Genomic DNA, 20,022 nt, shown 5'->3' with positions numbered 1-20,022 from the left:
AGCACCTTACATTACAGCAACACTGTCTGTTGTCGACGTAGTACGAGATGAACTGAGGCAGATGATACGTGAGCCGGAGCGTGCGCCACAGCCGATCCAACGCATCCCAACGTACTTTGAAGTACTCAGACAACCCGCGGCGCACACCAATGCAGCAGTTGCGATGGCCTCTCCTTGCCCACAAACGGTACGCAGCGCACCTCGTCCACTGGAACCGGCGGCTACCTACCTGCCAAGAGCCCGTGGTGTAGCTCGCTACGTGGATCAAAGGCCCCGGAAAAGTGACATCTGGCATGACCATGAGCGCAGGCCTTTGGATCAGTGGGTAAACTTGAAAGGAATAACAAGCATTTCTCTTGTGACCTGTGAAAACTTAATGTAAAGCTATTAAAGAATGAAGAGTTTAATCACATTTTTAGGGGGCATGGAATACTTAGCAAATAGAACACTTGAATGCTGGGGAAATAAGTGGGAAGTTTTTAAACAGACCATTAAACTGAAAGCACTTGAGAGAACCAGTATCCTGAGACATCATAGAAAAGAACTTGAAGTGCGCTTGCCTGAAATTTTACAACAGTTAGTAGCGGAAGAATGTACTCAGACTGGTACATTTTCAGATGACATAAACAGAACTAAACAGAACCTAGAGTTGATAGACCAAGAACGTTACCACGAAGCATTGATCCGAGCTCGAGCAGAAAATTTGTAGCGGGAGAACTGCCAACAAAACGAGCGCTTGGAGCTGAGCAGAAACGTGCCTGTAAAAGTGAAATAAGAGAAATAGAATATAAAGAAACAAGGTACCATACGAAAGAAGCAACAGCCGGTGCGTTTTTCGAATATTACGAAGAGTTATTCACACCGACCAGTGTACACGCAGATCACTTTAATAGTCATTTAATTTTATTATTGCCAAGACTTCATGACAAAGGGAAGCAAATTTTAGAATTGCCTATAACAGAACGAGAAGTTTAAAAAGCAATAATTAAGGTAAACAATGGTAAGTCTTCAGGACCTGATGGTCTGAGTGCTGCAGTATACAAGGAATTAAAACACGCACTTTCACCTAATTTGAAGAAGGTATTTAACGAGGCTTTTAAATGTAAACAACTTCCACCATCGCTCTTGTCAGCCCGCATGGTCCTAATACCTATAACAGAAGATCCCACGAAGTTAAGAAGTGTTACTGCATATAGACCAATTTCCCTAACTAATGTTGACTATAAAATATTGATGAAAATATTGCCAGAAGACTCCCAGCAGAAACGTAATGATTGACATAAACATAGCACGACCAATCCTAGAAAGTTGTGACGCTATGCATCTCAATTTTGCCATGCTTTAAATTGACCTCGAAAAGGCATTTGATCGCGTGCCGCACAACTTGCTCCTTTCATTACTTGAGCACATTAACGTAGGGAGTTTGATTAGCGATGGAGTGCGCATGGCTTACACAGGATGCACGACGAGAATGGTAATAAATAAAACGGTGGGTGAACATATACCTGTGCTGCGGTCAGTGAGATAGGGGTACCCACTATCGCCCCTGCTTTTTGCTCTTGTTATCGAACCTTTCAGTTTAAGCGTAAATAATAAGACTGCAATAAAAGGCGCTAAATTGCATGCAGCTCAGGTTAGCCTCCTTGCAAACGCAGACGACAGTGCAGTTTTCTGTACAAATTATGGGAGTATAATGTGTGCTATAAATGCCGTGAAAACTTTTTGCCAACGAGTGGTAGTGCCGTGAACTGGGATTAGGGCCTTGACTTCTGGCATGGAGAATGGGACGTCATGCCAAGGATATTTCTATTCATTAAATGGCAGGAAACACCAGTAAAGTATTTAAGAGTGCCTCTGGAGTACTATCACGACAGTGAATTGTATTGGAAAAAAGAAACACAGGCATCACGCAATGAGGTAGCGAATTGGGAAGGTTGGGGTATTTCGATATTCGCACGGGTCACAACGTGCAACTTGTTTCTGGTAAGAAAGCTGTGGTACGTAATGCTGCTTTTGCGTTGCAGTAGAATAAGTGTACAGAAAATACACAGAGTACTTGCAATATTCATTTGGAGCTCTGTCTGGGAAAGATCAAGCCGCACAAACCTCTCTAGAAAAGTTAGAGATTGTGGGCTCGGATGAGTTCATTTGTACATAAGACAACTTGTCAATCGTTTCCTTTTTCTGCGGGATGTAGATGACCCTTTTTTAGAACTGTTATACAACTAAGGTTATCCAGAGTGCTGCCGAGATTTCTCGTATCGTCGTCAAATGTGCAAGGACCAATACAATGGTATATAAAGGAAGTTGTTTCGTCTTTTCACATTTTGTCAGTTAGATTTTTCGTTAGAGTATATGGCTGAAGTTCCACGTAAAAAATCGTATAAAGACCTTTTCGATGTTTTACTGCCTGTACCATCGTTTTGTCAGCTATATTGCGCAAGCCCAGGACGGGATGTTCTGAAAAGTGCTAAAAGATGGCTTGTAGCGTCCGGGGTGAAAACATTTTTTTTCTCTAAATTATATACTGGTACCTTACAGTTAAAATGTGGTTGCAGGATAGGGGAATATTCGTGCCATAGAGCACACATTGCCACTTGTGTAGTAAACCAGAAACAATTGCACACGTGTTTATTGATTGCTGGAGCGGGGCTTCTTCTAGGGCTTATTGCAAAGAACCTTGATAAAAAATTACCGTTGTCGCCACACGGCATCCGTTTTCTTTCGGTTAAAAACGAGGCAGGCGTAACTTGTAATCTAATCATGCTTCTGGGCCTGCACAGTATATGGAAAACCCGGTATGCCTTTGAAAACGTGGATGTAGAAGGGCTATCTGTGCGCCAATATTTCTGCGAATCTGTGCGCCATTTTTTTTTCAAGTGCTGATGGGCCGACAGGATGTACCAGACTGGATGGGTGCATTTATCAATTGTTACAGATGCCCAAGTATTGATCAATGGTCAGCAAGAGCTGACGGTACCTTAAAGAATTCACTGGGTGTCTTTTGTGACGCACTTGTATTTTGACCAATATGTAAATATGTAAAATCTGAACAGTCTTGATATACAAGGCAACAAAGAAAAAATAAGAAAAATCACCGGGTTGGCACAGTGGTTAACACCTTGCTTTCACGACGCAGAGGCCCCACGTTCGATTGCGGGCGCTGAAATGCTTTTTTCTAGATTTTGTTTTCTTGCATTTTCACATATATAGATGCTATACATATACGATGCTTGTAATCAACGCCGGACCCATCGCCGCCAGTGAAATCCAGCCGAAGGTGTCCATATGATTGCTCTTGCAAATATAATAAAATGAGTTTTCACGTGATTTATTTACGTACAAACGTACAGGCAGGCCGAGGAACATCAACAGACCGAGGAACATCAGCAGCCCGCAAACCCAAGCCAGCACAAGCTCGGGTCGTGCGCATATATCACCGACGCTGTGGCTTGCCTTCATCGCTACTTTGTCGTCGTCTCGTACTGTTCACTTCACTGGCCCTGGTAAAGAGATAGCCATCCTGGCGATTTAAGGCGAAGTCAGTATAGCGGGGACATATTAGGGCTTGAGGCTACTCACATCCACAATTTCTCTACCACGGTGACGTAAATCACGAGGCGGTGTTATTTTTTTAATGTCTGATTTATTAAACTGCCGATCAAGATAGAAATTGTTTTAAGTTTCCAGCTTTAAAAAGCAACCATTAAATGAAGCCGCAGTTAAATTATCTAAAATGTAACTTTGATCCTATACCTTTGTCTAGGTCGCGAGTTATTCGTATGCCACAAAAGCGAACATTGTGCAAGAAAAAATGCACATAAGAACTACGTAACATGTTCTGTGACACTTCTTGAGTGCATACATACCCAATAAACAAAACTATTGAACATAAAACTTAGGTCACCATGGCGAGGGAAAAATACGAAGAATTGAGAGCTGTTACACGCGCTGAGTGTTTTCCTCCATCAGCTCTAAAACAATTGTTTCTAGCCTAAATTACCTTAGACGAGACAGCGCAAAATTTTTCATACTGAAAGCTACATGCCCCGTGAATACTTGACAGCCGGCATTGAAGGTGGAACGCAGTTTGTGATTTTCTTGCTCGAAGATTTATCACGATGGCAATTATAAGGACACTTTCAGCTGTATTTTGCGGCCGGCGTCGACGTTGATGTCATGCACCGTATATGTATACAATATTTATAAAAACGCAAGAAAGAAAAAAAAATCGATAAAAATAGTTGGCCTCGAATCTGCATGTTACACTGCAATGTCGTCGAAAGACGTTAGTCTTGCGTCTGAAGAGAATGAATAAAACGTTTATTGGATATTCTGCGAAAAAAAAATTGGTGAATGGTATTTTGAAGGCGCTGCGTTAGTGCCTCGAGCGCGTAGTGGAGGTGAACGAGTGCGTCAAGGCACGTTAGACACGAGCGCCATCTGGCAATACAAAACCGAAGGAAGGCGTGCGCGCCCGCGGATAAAGATGTGCGCTTGCCTAGGAGGTGATAAGGTATAGAACACAAAGCGATGGGCAGGTGCCACCACCATATCGTCTTAGCGAAGCGTTGCAAGCACTTACCGTTTCGAGCATCACGTTGTACTGTCAGCGCAGCATGATAAACACTACGGTCATTCGAATTACTTGTATGTGCCTTCTCTAGTATAAAGGCACACATCCAAAACATCGACGTGTTGTTACGGTGCCTCAGATATGTGCAATAGTTGCTTTTTAACTGACAATCGCTAAAGTATGAACGCTGAATCTTGAGCGATATTGGTAGGCGCTGCGTATGGGGTTGGCCGTTTGATGCCGTTTGAGGTATCAGTAAGGACGGACAAACGGGCAAATATACAGACAGACAGGCCAAAATTTTAGGGGCGAAGCTCCTTATAGCGGTACCCGTTCGTTCCTCGTAGTCGCAGTAGTATTGTGTAACCAGTCTTACATTTTGACCTCCAAGGTGGTGCCGGTGCGAAATTGTTTCTGTGCGTTGTTGAACAATAAAAAAAATTGCAGCGTGCTCCTTAACTAGAAGCCGAATTCTCCTGTCGCTCATTCCCCCTTAGCAGCCATTGGCATGTACATTGAGCACTATCTGACAGGAAAACGTTGCTACGTTATACTCGCTGGGCGTAACATCCTTGGTTTTAGAAATGTTTAGCGAGCGTTGAGCCGCAGTGCCATGATTACGGTGAACTAGTATATACCGTGAACTCGAGGTGGTTAGAGCCGGGAAGTAGACACGAAGCGCAAGCCGTAAGAAAGTGCGCGTGTGTCTCCTCTCATTCAGTGCTTGGAATGTCCGCTGGATGGCGGTGCTTCTATATCAGGAATAGAATTACTGTATATGCTACCTTTAGGTAGCAGACTTGCGCCACAGTTTTCCGGGCACCGCTCGCTCCGCCTACAGGAGTTCAGCGCCCCCATTCGCCGAGCGCCATCACGTGGTCATAGGTGGTTCATTTGCACTGCGGAGAAGCCAACACTACTCTAATTCCGGACAGATCAAGCGGAGTTGACAACGGCTGTTGTCATTGTCGCCGCGCTTCTTCGGTAATGTAGCCATGCTGCCTGTTGGTCACGAGGAATGCAGCAGCAAATGCATTCAACTAGAACTATTTGAATCGGCAAGGTGTTATTGCGTGAATTAAATGTAGCTTTGAAACCTTCAGCGAAAAAAATGTTGGACACGACTGGGTTGTTGAACGACGATTCACATCAATTGTCGTGAGCCGTGATTGTAATACGATCGTATTACAAAATGCGCGCTTAACGCGGGCGTCGCACGGCCACTCTCGATAGCTATCCAGCTCGATTCAGTTGAAGACTACAAAGCTTTAGCTGGTTAACTCACGCAGTTAACGAATGAGCCCAACACGATGAAAATATTTCATCCCTGGTTCGATAGCGATCAAGAGTGAAAAATAATTTTATATATGTAAATGGGAAAAACAGTGCAAAGGAAGCCGAAGCTAATGTGTGGCCTACTATAAATATACATATGTATACCACTGGCTCAATGAGCTCACGCACGTTTTTAAATCATTACTTACCAAAAATGGAAACATAAAATCGAGGCTTCCAGACATGACCAGAGCAACTGAGTTTGTCTCTTACCTTCATAAAAGTAAAAAAGAAAAGAAAGCAAATTATAAAGCAATGCTAAAGGCGCAAGCGCTGCTCCTACGTGAGTGGTGAGTGGCTTTCCCGCAAGACTTTTGAATCTAAGATGGCGTACCTTGGCGCAACTCTGCTACCTAGAGGTAGCATATACACTAACTGTAATGAGGAATATATGATGAAAACATGCAAGATGGTGGCACTTAGAGTGCTGAATAGGTGGACGAAACGACATACAGACAGATGCATGGACGGACGCAGGAGCGGATGCATGGACGAACGCAGGGACGGACGCACAGATCGACGTGCAGACACACGAACAGACGCACGCACGGACGGGCGGATGGACGCACGGGCGGCTACACAGACGCACACATGGATGGACGGAAGCAAGGACGAATGGACGGACGGATGCTTCGCCCCACTCTCCACCATTCACTCCGTTACAGTGGCTAGAATAGGGAAGTGTGATGAATGCGCCGGCTAGTGTGTAACGCCTTAGGAGGAAACCGCCAGATGGCGCTGGCACACGCTTGCACGTAGACACGAAGCGCAAGCCGTAAGAAAGTGTGCGTGTGTCTCCTCTCATTCAGTGCGTGTGTTTCCTCTCATTCAGATGATATAGTGCTAATGGCCAACAACAAGGAAGATTTGCAGAGATTGATGGACATCTGTGGTAATGAGGGAGATAGGTTAGATTTTAGATTCAGTAAGGAAAAATCAGCAGTCATGATTTTCAATGACAACGAAGGTAGTGACCTTAGAATACAGGAGGTGACGCTAGAGATAACAGATAAATACAAATATCTGGGCGTATGGATAAGCAATAGGACCGAGTATCTGAGGGAACACGAAATATACGTGACGACTAAAGGTAACAGGCATGCAGCAGTCATGAAAAATAGGGCACTGTGGAATTACAATAGGTATGATGTTGTGAAAGGAATATGGAAAGGGGTCATGGTTCCTGGGCTGACGTTCGGCAATGTGGTCTTGTGCATGAGATCAGAAGTTCAAGCAAGATTAGAAATTAAGCAACATGGAATAGGTAGGCTTGCTTTAGGAGCTCACAGGAATACACCAAATCAGGAAGTACAAGGTGATATGGGATGGACATCATTTGAGGGCAGGAAAGCTAGCAGCAAGATAAAATTTGAGAAGTGATTGAGAGAAATGGGGGAAGAGCGTTGGGCTAGGAAGGTTTTCAGCTACTTGTACATGAATAATGTCAATACAAAATGGAGGAAGCGAACCAGAAAGTTGACTGGTAAATACTTAGAAAACAGCAGGTGGCCAAACCAAAAAGAACTATCGGTTAAGAAGAAAGTGAAGGAAACGGAGACTGACATGTGGAGAATCGGCATGATTAAGAAGTCCGCACTAGAGATCTATCGAACTTTGAAGCAGGAAATTGCCAAGGAAAGGATCTATGATAATCCTCGGGGTAGTTCTCTACTGTTTGAGGCCAGGACGGGAGTACTGCGAACCAAGACATATCAGGCCAAATACGAAGGGGTAGACACAGTATGCAGTGCGTGTGGAGAGGAAGAAGAAACTGCCGAACACTTGATAATGTTCTGTAAAGGGCTTCACCCTATGGTTCAGGATGATGGCGCAGAGTTTTTCAAAGCACTGGGGTTTAGGGACCGGGAGGGCAAAATAAACTTTAAGCGGGTAGACTTAACTAGAAGGAGGTTATCTGATTGGTGGCTAAAGTCAAGGCACGAGTGAAAATTAAACTCTTCAGTGCAAAAAACGAATCCTCAAACTCACTTTTTAAGAAAAAAAATAAATATAGTTTTTGGTTCATTAGGTATTACGGCTTGATTGCGCTAGCCACCGCCCGATCTAAAGGGTACAGCCATATCCATCCATCCTTCCACGTCTTGTTCGGGCTGTCTCGGTGGATGGACGTGTTTCTTTGAGCGCTCCGGATCGACTGCGCAGATAAGTGTTTTTTCATCTTTTGAGCTTGTCTTTATAATTATAAGGCAGCGGTTGAAATCTACGTAGCACTTATTTTATGGTACGGCTTTTTCGGGGGCCCGTTACCAGGTATTTATTAGTTAGTGCGGGTGTGTGTGTTTGAATTTTTCGTTGTCTTTTTTCTTTTGCCACCCCGTGGGGGAGGTGCGCGTACATTGAACACGCAAATTTTTGTAGTAGAGTTTAGATTTTCTTTTTTTTTCGTAGTGCAGGCCTCGAGTTTAGTAATTATCGAGTATAGGGACAATTCGTGTCAGAAAGACATGGTTAAAGAGACTGTAAAGTGTTCAGGATGTGGAGTGGTTTTGAAAGTGGACCCAAGCGTAGAAGCGGATGGAGAAGAGGCTGACGCGAAGTGTAGACAATGTGAGGTCGAGGAAAAAATGGAGAAAATGATGGTTGCCCAGAGTGAACTGCTGATGAGAATCGCCGAGCTCGAGACTGAATTGACGACAGAGCAAGAGAAAACGAGGGCAATGGGAGAAAGACTGGAGTCCGCCGAGGAAGCACTAACGAAGCTGAACAAAGAAGCGACCTACGGAGAGAACAGTACGGTACCGGCAACCAGAACGGTGGCCAAAGAAGAGCAAGCAAGTTTGGAAAAAACAGGTTCAGCCGGTTCAATTGTCGCAAGGCCCAGCTTCAGTGAGGTAGTGGTGGGGCTGGGAGGGGACAAAGCAGCCGGCGTCACGGGTGCAAGTAGCCCCCAGGTGCAGGACGCTTCAGCTGAAAAGTCACAACATGTGGTAATCACCGGGGACTCGAATTCAAATCGATGCACCGAAGCCATCAAAGAGAGGGTAAGAGGTGACCAGAGGGTTGCAGTAGGGACGTTCCCAGGACGCAAGCTTGAAGCAGTCATGAGGCAAGCGAGCGCAAAGCTTAAAACTACAGCTGATAGACGAAACCTCGTGATAATTTCAGGTGGTTTAAACGATGTCTTAAATGAAGATACAGCAGGACTAGCAACCACACTGGCGAAAGGCGTCGATGACATGTGCGCCACTTCTCCTAAGTTACAGATAGTGATATGCACGATACAGAAGGTACCAGTGCATGATAGCAACCTGAAAAGAGCAGTTGTCAACGCAAACCAAAAGATATGGCAGATGAGTCGAGAGAAAGGCTTTGAGGTGGTAGAAATAAACAAAGAGGTGCATAGGTGGGGTGGTTTTCAACGAGACAGAATTCATTTCGATGGGCGGCTAGATGATGAGGTGGGTTGGCGACTTGCAGGACGCGCAGTAGCTTTTTTGGGGGGCAAGCGAGCCCTTCGGGGTGCAAGATAGCTAGTAACGAGGAAAACAACCAGGGAGACTCTTCGACAGGTGGTATGGACAGACACGATTTCAAAGTGGCACCAGTAACTAAGATAGGTAGAGTCCGGGGCAGAAATAGACGTAGCCACGAGCGCCGAGCCAATTTAGACATAGGGTATATTAACATGCAGGGTGGTAGGAATAGGCTGAAGTGGAAAGAGGTAGAAGAACAGCTAAGGAAAGAGAGGCCGATGGTATACGATTTTGTAAAGACACATCTCAGGGACATGGAACAACCTCCGAACAATCCGGACTACGCGTGGGATTATTGTAATAGAACAGAAGGCAGCAGAAAGGGGGATGGTATTGGGGCATTCATTCATAAAAGTACAGACTGGCAAAGGGTCAAGCAGGAGTGCAAGGTACATTTATGGCTAAAAGGGAAAGTGGCAGGTCAAATGACACTCCTTGGTTTCGTGTACTTGTGGACGGGAGCAAAGGCCAGAGAGGAAAACCAGGCAATGGTAGAGTGTATATCAACGGACATTCAGGGGTTACGAAGACAGTGCGAGATAACTATACTAGGAGACATGAATGCGCATATAAAAGATATAGATGGGTATACCTACCCGACAGGCAAAATGATCATGGATATGTGTGAAAGGCTTTATTTGATCATTTGCAACAGTACCGAGAAGTGTGAAGGGCAAACAGCATGGGAAGTAGGAAGGCTGCAGTCGACAATAGATTATGCACTGATGTCACATATGATGTATGATAAGCTCAGGGGAATGCACATAGATGAAGGTGGCTCCAGAAGTCTGGGTAGTGATCACAAACGTATCAAGCTAAGTTTTGGAAGAGCAGTGAAAGTGGGAAGGAGACAAGATGAGCAACTACAGGAAAAGTTTTATCCAGAAAGGCAAATTGAAATAGCCACTAAACAAATTAAGAAAGTAATCACGGAGGATAATAAGACAGTGTGGACATACACGAATCTAATTAGACTCTTTGAGCTAGAGCTTGCTAAGACGCGCGACAAGTCACCCCGAAAAAAAAGACACAAACCCAAAAGTTGGTGGGATGAGGAAGTTAAGAGAGCCATAGCAAAACGTCAGGAAGCCTCAAGGGAACACAGACATGCTAAGCATCGGGGTGAACCGACAGATGATGTTGAAAGAAAATGGGAAACTTTTCTAAGCTGTAGAAAGGATGCATCCCTTCTGATCAATAATAAGGTTAGAAAAAAGGGAGCTCAGTGGCTGGAAGAAGAACATAAAAAAGATAGAAAGGCAGCTGCAAAATTTTGGCACCATCTGAACTCCCTAAGAAATGAGACAAGCCTAGAGTAGAGTTTTATAACTACAGCCCAAGGTGCTAGGCTAGAAGGGGACGAAGCTATTGACTATATAAGAACAAAGGTGACAGAAAAATTTCAACAAAGAAGTACTTTATGCACCACAATAGACAAGGACGAATCAAGTGGTGCAATGGCTCCATTTTCACAACGAAAGTGGGAAAGGGCTGAGAAAAGGGTTCCTGGTAGTACATCGACAGGCCCAGATGGCATTCCGATTATGCTGATAAACACATTAGGTCCGAATCTAAGCAGGCTTTGAGAGAGGCAGTGAGCAAAATAATCTTCGATGGTGAAGTTCCCAATGGATGAACACTTAGCAGGATGAGCATGATCTATAAAGAAAAGGGGGACAAATCTGACATAAACAACTACCGTCCTATAACAGTGACATCAGTGGTCTACAGGCTGGCAATGCAGATTATAAAAGAAAGACTTCAGGCATGGATAGAGGATGAGGGGGTGCTGGGGGAACTGCAGAATGGGTTTCAGAAACACAGGAGGTTGGAAGACAATCTGTTCTCACTGACGCAGTGCATCGAAATACCAGAAAAAGAACACAGGCCCCTGTGGCTAGCATTTTTGGATATCAAGGGAGCGTACGATAGCGTGGTTCAAGAGGGATTGTGGGTAATACTGGACACACTAGGCGTGGAAAATGTAGTCACTAATCTTTTAAAGAATATCTATAAAGGCAACAAGGTAGTTACAAAGTGGGAAAAACAGGTATCCAAGCCATCCGAGGTAAAACGGGGGCTTAGGCAGGGGTGCCCCCTGTCACCCTTATTATTCATTATGTACCTACAAGGATTAGAGGCAAAATTAAAGGGAAGTGGACTGGGCTTCAACCTCTTTTTAGTCAAACAAGGAAAACTCATTGATCAGGCACTACCAGCATTAATGTACGCAAATGATATAGTGCTAATGGCCAACAACAAGGAAGATTTGCAGAGATTGATGGATATCTGCGGTAATGAGGGAGATAGGTTACATTTCAGATTCAGTAAGAAAAAATAAGCAGTCATAATTTTTAATCATAACAAAGGTAGTGAGCTTAGAATACAGGAGGTCACGCTAGAGATAACAGAAAAATAGAAATATCTGGGCCTATGGATAAGCAATGGGACCGAGTACATGAGGGAACACGAAATATACGTGACGACTAAAGGTAACAGGAATGCAGCAGTGATGAAATATAGGGCACTGTGGAATTACAGTAGGTATGATGTTGTGAGAGGAATATAAAGGGGTCATGGTTCCTCGGCTGACGTTCGGCAATGCGGTCTTGTGCATGAGATCAGAAGTTCAAGCAAGATTAGAAATTAAGCAACGTGGAATAGGTAGGCTTGCTTTAGGAGCTCACGGGAATACACGAAATCAGGGAGTACAAGGTGATATGCGATGGACATCATGTGAGGGCAGGGAAGCTAGCAGCAAGATAAAATTTGAGAAGCGATTGAGAGAAATGGGGGAGGAGCATAGGGCTAGGAAGGTTTTTAAGCTACTTGTACATGAAGAATGTCGATACAAAATGGAGGAAACGAACCAGGAAATTGACTGGTAAATACTTAGAAAAGAGCAGGTGGCCAAACCAAAAATAACTATTGGTTAAGAAGAAAGTGAAGGAAACGAAGACTGACATGTGGAGAATGGGCATGATTAAGAAGTCCGCACTAGAGATCTATCGAACTTTTAAGCAGGAAATCGCCAAGGAAAGGATCTATGATAATACTCGGGGTAGTTCTCCACTGTTTGAGGCCAGGACGGGAGTGCTGCGAACCAAGACATATCGGACCAAATACGAAGGGTTAGACACAGTATGCAGTGCGTGTGGAGAGAAAGAAGAAACTGCCGAACACTTGATAATGTTCTGTAAAGGGCTTTACCATATAGTTCAGGATGATGGCGCAGAGTTTTTCAAAGCCCTGGGTTTAGGGACCGGAAGGGCAAAATAGACTTTAAGCGGGTAGACGTAACTAGAAGGAGGTTATCTGATTGGTGGCTAAAGTCAAGGCACGAGTGAAAATTAAACCCCTAACTGCAAAGTACGAATCCTCAAACTCACTTTTTAAAGAAAAAAAATAAATCTTGTTTTTCGTTCATTAAGTATTACGGCTTGGTGGCGCCAGCCACCACCCGATCTAAAGGGTACAGCCATATCCATCCATCCATCCATCCATCCATCCATCCATCCATCCATCCATCCATCCATCCATCCATCCATCCATCCATCCATCCATCCATCCATCCATCCATCCATCCATCCATCCATCCATCCATCCATCCATCCATCCATCCATCCGTCCGTCCGTCCATCCATCCATCCATCCATCCATCCATCCATCCATCCATCCATCCATCCATCCATCCATCCATCCATCCATCCATCCATCCATCCAGCTCTGTGCCATACATCAAGGAGATGTTGACAGGATCCCTGAACGAGAACGCTAGAAGCGCGCTTTTGTTTACGTTTAGTGATATTCCAATTTTTTCAAGCCATTCCTCTATCATGTTTAGGTAATTCTGTGATGTGTGATAAAGTAATTGCAGATCACTGCTTGTCACAAAGAAAGCAATGTCATCTGCATACACATATAAATGAATATCGCTATGTGTTGGAATCGAACTGAAGAAAATGTTAAACAACACCGGTGAGAGAACTGCCCCCTGTGGTACGCCACGGTATTGTCGATATCTGTTAGAAAAACAACCCCTTTGAAAGCAATAAAACTCTTTCTCCCTTAAAAACTCTGCTACCCATGCTGTCATGCAGTTTGGTAAGTGTGACATTTTCATCTGCTCTATTAGTATTTCATGCTCCACTTTGTCATACGCCTTGGCCAAGTCCAGAGTAACTAATGCACAATACTCTCTTCTACGCCTAGCCAACTGTATACGACTCTCCAAATCCGCGTGCGCACACCATATGGAGCATCCCGATTAAAAGCCAATTTGACTGGGGTTGAGTATTGATTTCTCCTCAATGTATTTTATTACACGTGCATTCAAAACTCTTTCAGTTAATTTAACCAAATTAGATGTAAGAGAAATTGGCCTCACATTGTCAAGTGTATACCCAAGTCCCTGTTTTTTAAGTATCGGAATTATTTTGTGTTTGTTGGGAGGCGGCCACGCCGCTCCAGCAGTAAACGTGACAGTCGGACCATGCCAACAGAAAAGAACAGCCAGTTTTATTCACACTCGTGAATATATATAGGAAAGTAAGGGGGAGAGGGAAGGGGGATAAGATTGTGCACATGCGCACTTGAGAGCTTGGGTCGCGTCATTCAATGGGTTACAGCATTTCTTCCCCCTTAGTAGCCAAAACGCACGACCGGTTTCTTGGCTCGTGTGGAGCGACGTAGTACGTATGGTTGCGATTCTGGGGTACTCTGAGAGGTAGCCGGCGCCATTGTTTCTAGTCGTACCGGCCCTGGGGAAACCGGTGTAGATGGCCTCGACATGTCGTCGGCTGCTGGCGTTTCATCTGGGCTCCGCTTGCGAACTTTATCCACGTGGCGGCGGACAAGGCCATCCACAGTCTTTACCTCCAGGAGGCGAGTGCCACGCGTAGCCTCCACTGTGCCTGGGAACCACTTGTCTCCGGCGCCGTAATTTCGCACGTACACGTAGTCTCCCGGTGCGAAATTCCAGCCTTGGTCACTCGCAGCTTTGGCAGGATAGACTCTGGAAGGAAAAGACATCTCCATTCTTGTGCGCAGACGGTATCCTAATAGCCTCTCTGAGGGAGAAGGACCCTCCTGGTGTGGTGCGTTCCGATAATTGCACAATACACGTGCCAGTGAGGTGAGGAGGCAAGTGCCGCCTATCTTCTTCAAGCCATCTTTGATAGTGCGCACGGCTCGCTCTGCTAGTCCATTACTCTGGGGGTGATAGGGAGGTGTTCGAATATGCGCAATGCCATTGCGCTCCATGAACTGCTCGAACTCTCGTGCCGTGAATGGCGTCCCGTTGTCAGAAACCACCGTGCGCGGTATACCAAAACGGCTAAATATCGTTCTGAGGGCCTCGACTGTGCTATGCGAGTTGGCCTGCGACACGGGAAGCGCCTCAATTCACTTGGTGTGCGCGTCGACAACGATGAGTAACATTTTCCCTTTTACTGGTCCCGCATAGTCCACATGTAACCGCGACCACCTTTCGTGCGTCTCGGGCCAATTTACTGGTTCTTTTGCCTGAGCCATCGGCAACGCTTGCACACAGTTTTGGCATGTCGCCGCAACGCGCTCGATGTCTTGCTCTACGCCGGGCCACCAAAATAACGATCTGGCCTTCGCCTTCATGGTGGAAATTCCTTGGTGGGCTTCATGCAGTAGCCTTAGCAACTTCCCGCGTGCTGCTGTCGGCACTACAAAGCGATGGCCCCAGTAAAGAAGTTCTTCACTAACAGACAGCTCATGCCGCCTTTTGTAAAAATCGGCGATTTCTGTAGTTTCCGTGTCGAGATTTTTCGGCCAACCTTCCCGGGTATACTTGCGTACCTGGAAAAGTACCTCATCCGCGACGGCGAGTGCCTGGAGTTCCTTCCATGGCAGGGCCGGCTGATCCCACTGGTCCAGGGTCAGAACTTGAGCTTCGTCCTCCTGGTCCACTTCTTCCTGCAACGGTTGGGGTAGACGGCTAAGAGCATCAGCATTGCACATGAGTTTACCCGGTCGATGTTGCAACTGATAACGGTAGGCACCAAGTATGATGGCCCAACGCTGAATGCGCGCAGCGGCCATAGCCGGCGTCTGACGATCCGCTCTTAGGAGACCCAACAGTGGTTGATGGTCGGTTAGAAGCGTGAACTGTCTGCCCAGCAGATAATCTCGGAATCGCGTGACGCCATAAACCAGAGCCAACGCCTCACGTTCAATCTGTGCATAATTCTTTTCTGCGGCAGTAAGCGTCCTGGATCGAAATCCAAGGGGCTGATACTGTCCTTCAATTCGGTGGAATAGTGCCGCTCCCACACCGTAGGGTGACGCGTCGCACTCCAGAAATAGCTCTCGTGCGGGATCGAAGTGAGTTAACACAGGCGCGGAACACAAAACGGCTTTTGCTTTTCGGAAGGCATCGTTTTCGCGCTCATCCCAAGACCATTTCGATTTCTTTTCCAGAAGAAGGTATAGGGGACTCAGGAGCGTGGACAGATTAGGCAAGAATTTATTGTAGAAAGTTAGCATGCCCAAAAAAGACCGCAATTCCGTGACATTGTGAGGAGTCGGTGCCAGCTTAATTGCTTCGATGTTCTTGTCTGACGGGTGCAACCCTGCCGCGTCAATTCTGTGTCCTAGATACGTAACTGACTCCTCACCTATTCGGCACTTGTCCGCGCGGAGCTTCACGCCGTACTCCCTGAACCGCTGCAAGACTGCTTGCAGGTTCGCAGTTGGCTTATCGTTCGCATCTGCTATCAGGACGTCGTCTAAGTACGCTTGAACCCCTGGGAGGCCTTGCAGCACCTGCTCAATTGTTCGTTGAAAAATCGCAGGGGCCGAGGCTATCCCAAACGGTAGCCTGTTATAACAAAAGAGGCCCTTGTGAGTGTTTATAACCGCTAACTTGCGCGAATCTTCGTCTAGAAGAATTTGGTTGTAGGCATCACGTAGATCCAAGATACTGAACTGCTGCCCTCCACGAAGCGTAGCGAAAATGTCGTCCACTACGGGTAGAGGATAACTTTCCATTTCACATACTGGGTTTAGAGTAACTTTGAAATCGCCACAGATGCGGACTGTTCCGTCACGTTTCAGCACTGGCACCACCGGGGTTGCCCATTCTGAATAGGAAACTGGCGTAATAATGCCTTCGGCCACGAGTCGATCTAGCTCGGCGGACACTTTGTCTAGCAAAGAAAATGGAATTTTTCTTGCCTTACAGAACCTTGGGGTTGCTCCGTCCTTTATATGAAGCCGTGCTGGTGGTCCCTTGATGGCTCCCAGGCCCTCCGCAAAAAGGTCTGCGTACTGTTCCAGCACGGGTGCCGCTGTCCGACTCTCCAGCTTCCCGTCCGATGAGAGTGACGCGATGTGAAGAAGCGGTGCCCCTTGTGTCTCGAGCATCTGTAACAGGTCACGGCCGCAAAGGCTAGGACCTTCGCAGTCTAACACAACGAGATCGCAGTCAACTGTTGCAGACTTGTAGGAAGCTTGCATTTTGACAATGCCCCGCACTGGTATCTTCCCAAGATAGCATGACAGAGTTAATGCAGCTTTACAAAGCGGTGGCCACTTATGACGATAGGCTTCGTATATCGCTTTAGGCACTACGCAGACAGGTGAACCTGTGTCGATTATCATATTCAGTGGCACTCCGTTCCATGTAACCTGCTTGTGTAGGGGCGGAACCAGGCTTCCATTACCCTTCACTGACCATATTTGTAGTGCGTTACAATCGTTATCTTCACTTTCCGCTGAACACTCTGTTATCGCGAAGGTTCTGTTGGTGGTGGCTGTCCGGGAGCATACTCGCGCCAAGTGACCTTGTCGCCCACATTTGTAGCACCTGCGCCGTCGTAATGAGCATTCCCTGGCTTGATGTCCCTGTTTGCCACAGCAGCTGCAGTGCTGCGATAAGCTGCTCCGTTCGCTCCTGCTGATTTCGGGTTGCCTGCTACGCTGCACGTTGAACACCCCAACGGCGTCACCTTGCCCGGTCATCTGTTGCGACCCTAACTCCGCGCTTTCGGCTGCTAGAGCTAGTGCTTCCGCTTCTGCCAGCGTCAAGTCCTTTTTGGCTAATAGTTGTTTCTGCAGGTTTTTCGAGCGCACTCCACAAACGATGCGGTCCCTCAGCATTCGCTCCAACATTGAAGAGAAGTTGCAGTTATGCGCTAGCTTGCGAATCTCGACGATAAACGCCTGCACGGACTCCCCTTCTTGTTGGTTTCGGTGAAAGAACTTGAAGCTTTCTGATATCTCGTTAGGGGACGGATCATAGTGCTCGTTCAAGGTTGAAACAACTTCTTCGTAACTCAGCGAGCTTGGTTTTCGCGGTGCGATTGTGCCGCAAAGGATTTCAACGGTCCTCGATCCTAACGCAGCCACCAACAAGGCCCTTTTCTTCGCGTCGTCCGTAACTTCGTTCGCTTCGAAGTAGGCGTCAATCTTAACGAGATACGCTTGCCACTTATCTGTCTCCTCTGCAGAATCCGGAAGCTTGAGGGCCATGGCTGCGGGCGGGCTGATGGGCGTCTTCGTCTTGGTCTCGCCGCTGGCGCCCGGCTTACACGTATCGGTGGGTATTCTCGTCGCCACTGTTTGTTGGGAGGCGGCCACGCCGCTCCAGCAGTAAACGTGACAGTCGGACCATGCCAACAGAAAAGAACAGCCAGTTTTATTCACACTCGTGAATATATATAGGAAAGTAAGGGGGAGAGGGAAGGGGGATAAGATTGTGCACATGCGCACTTGAGAGCTTGGGTCGCGTCGTTCAATGGGTTACAGCATTTTGGAAAGTTTCCAATTCGCCGGTATCCAAGAATTTTTCAAAGAGTAATTAACCATATTACAGAGTTCATGTGGGGAAATGTCATATAGTACTTTTATCATTGCTGAGGTTACCCCATCTGGTCCAGGTGCTGTAGGAGGTAAGTGCCTCACTACACCCGCTAGTTCCGCTAATGTCACCTCATTGAACTCCTCCCCTGCAATTGGCTTTACTATGTGTCTTGGCATTGTTGATGTGAATCTTTCTTCTAATCCTTTAGCAACATTTTCTAATATTTCAGTGAGTTCGCTAGGCGATAGAATTGAAGAATCAATATTGTCTGATGATGGTATCATTTTTCTGGAACGCAAAAATCTAAAAAGCGCTTTTCTGTTGTATGGTTTTGAAAGATGGCCAAATTTGTTAGTGTCATAGTCATCTTTTGCTTTGCGTACTGTACGTTTAAAATCTGCTGCCACGTATTTATAGTCACACCATTTTTTTGGGCATTGGTGGTGGATAAGTTGCTTCCACGCCGCTTTTCGTTTTCTATACCCCCTCATACAATCAGCGTTCCACCATGGGCTAAACGACCCGACTATGCCTGAAGTTATTGAAAAAGTTGACTTTTTTGTTGCTCTTCTCAATATCGCACATAGACTGATAGCCCGAATGTCTTCCTGCATGTCCTTGCGACGAACCAAAGTAGACTTTAAGTCTTTTTGTAAACACTCATAATTTACCAACGAGCCAATTTTACCAGTTAACAATATCCCGGGAAAGTTAATATCGAAGCTAATAGGAAGGTGGTCACTGTTTGTTGCGCAATCTAATGTTTTCCACGACGAAATGTTTAGTGAGGAGCTGTAAAAGGTCAGATCTATCGCCGACTTTGATTGTCTCCTAATAAACGTCACAGTGGGGAAATTTACACAAGGTAAGGTATTATCAACAGTCCATTCCCACAAGCGTCTTCCATTTACATCAGTCTTGAAATCCCAAGACACGTGGTGTGAATTAAAGTCACCAGTTAATATTACATCCTTCCTGCAGGAAGCTAACATTGCATCTAAGCATCTTGTGTCCTGTACTCCTACCGGAAAGTATGCGTTAACAAAAGAAAAAGGAAAACAGCCTGGCAGAGTGATGTCTAATACCATAATTTCATAGTTAGAATCCATGCACAGGTAGTTAATCTTCGCTCTATGACTAAATTTAGTTGATATAAAAATGGCAAGTCCACCACCTCTGCTAGGTCTGTCTAAACGAAATAAGCGATAATTTTTAGGTAAAATTTTTGTCCATTTGTAAGCCAAGTTTCTTGTAAAGTAATAATGTCGACAATTCGACTATTGATCGACAATTCCACTGTAATACTTTTAAGGGGCCTATTTTGACTCTATAAACCCGCCGCAGAGACTGCTTGATCCAAAAGATCTTTCTTCAAAAAGTCTTTTTTGGAGAGGTTCTCCAAAAAGTCTTTCTTTGACAGGAACGTTTTAGATTTTGATTTCTGTGAAGACTTTTTCGATAGGGGAGATCTGGCACGCTTCAAGAAATTATGAGATTCCGCATCCATATCTGTGAATTCATCAGTGTCATCTGATACGGGTTCTGGATATTCCCGCAGTGTCTTATTGGAGGGTCCTGCTTTAGGAGACGCGCATCGTGTAGGAGCTATTGGACTTTCTGTCCCGGCACACTTTGAAACCTCCAAATCCTGTGAAGTCTGATTTTTCATAGACACTGAAGGAATGATTTGGGACAACTAAGATGTTAACAATTCAGCCACGACTCCAATAATACTGCTGGCAAGACGCTCCATCGCCTTTTCCGTTGACTTCTCTATAGCCTCT

The 20,022-nt window shown here is 45.7% G+C and overlaps 1 protein-coding gene across 1 annotated transcript; it reads right to left on the bottom strand.

Annotated features, from left to right (window-relative positions):
• Positions 1–14,046: 14,046 nt before the first annotated feature.
• Positions 14,047–17,907, bottom strand: LOC142774348 (uncharacterized). Its single transcript, XM_075874738.1, has 4 exons — positions 17,385–17,907; positions 16,612–16,841; positions 15,235–15,351; positions 14,047–14,784 (listed from the first exon to the last, which is right to left on the bottom strand). Exons 1-4 carry the CDS (start codon positions 17,905–17,907, stop codon positions 14,047–14,049), a joined length of 1,608 nt encoding a protein of 535 aa, XP_075730853.1.
• Positions 17,908–20,022: the final 2,115 nt, after the last annotated feature.

The sequence above is a fragment of the Rhipicephalus microplus genome, chromosome 10, assembly GCF_043290135.1.
Source record: "Rhipicephalus microplus isolate Deutch F79 chromosome 10, USDA_Rmic, whole genome shotgun sequence".
NCBI classification, from domain to species: Eukaryota; Metazoa; Arthropoda; class Arachnida; order Ixodida; family Ixodidae; genus Rhipicephalus; species Rhipicephalus microplus.
This window is presented reverse-complemented; position numbering and strand designations above follow the sequence as displayed.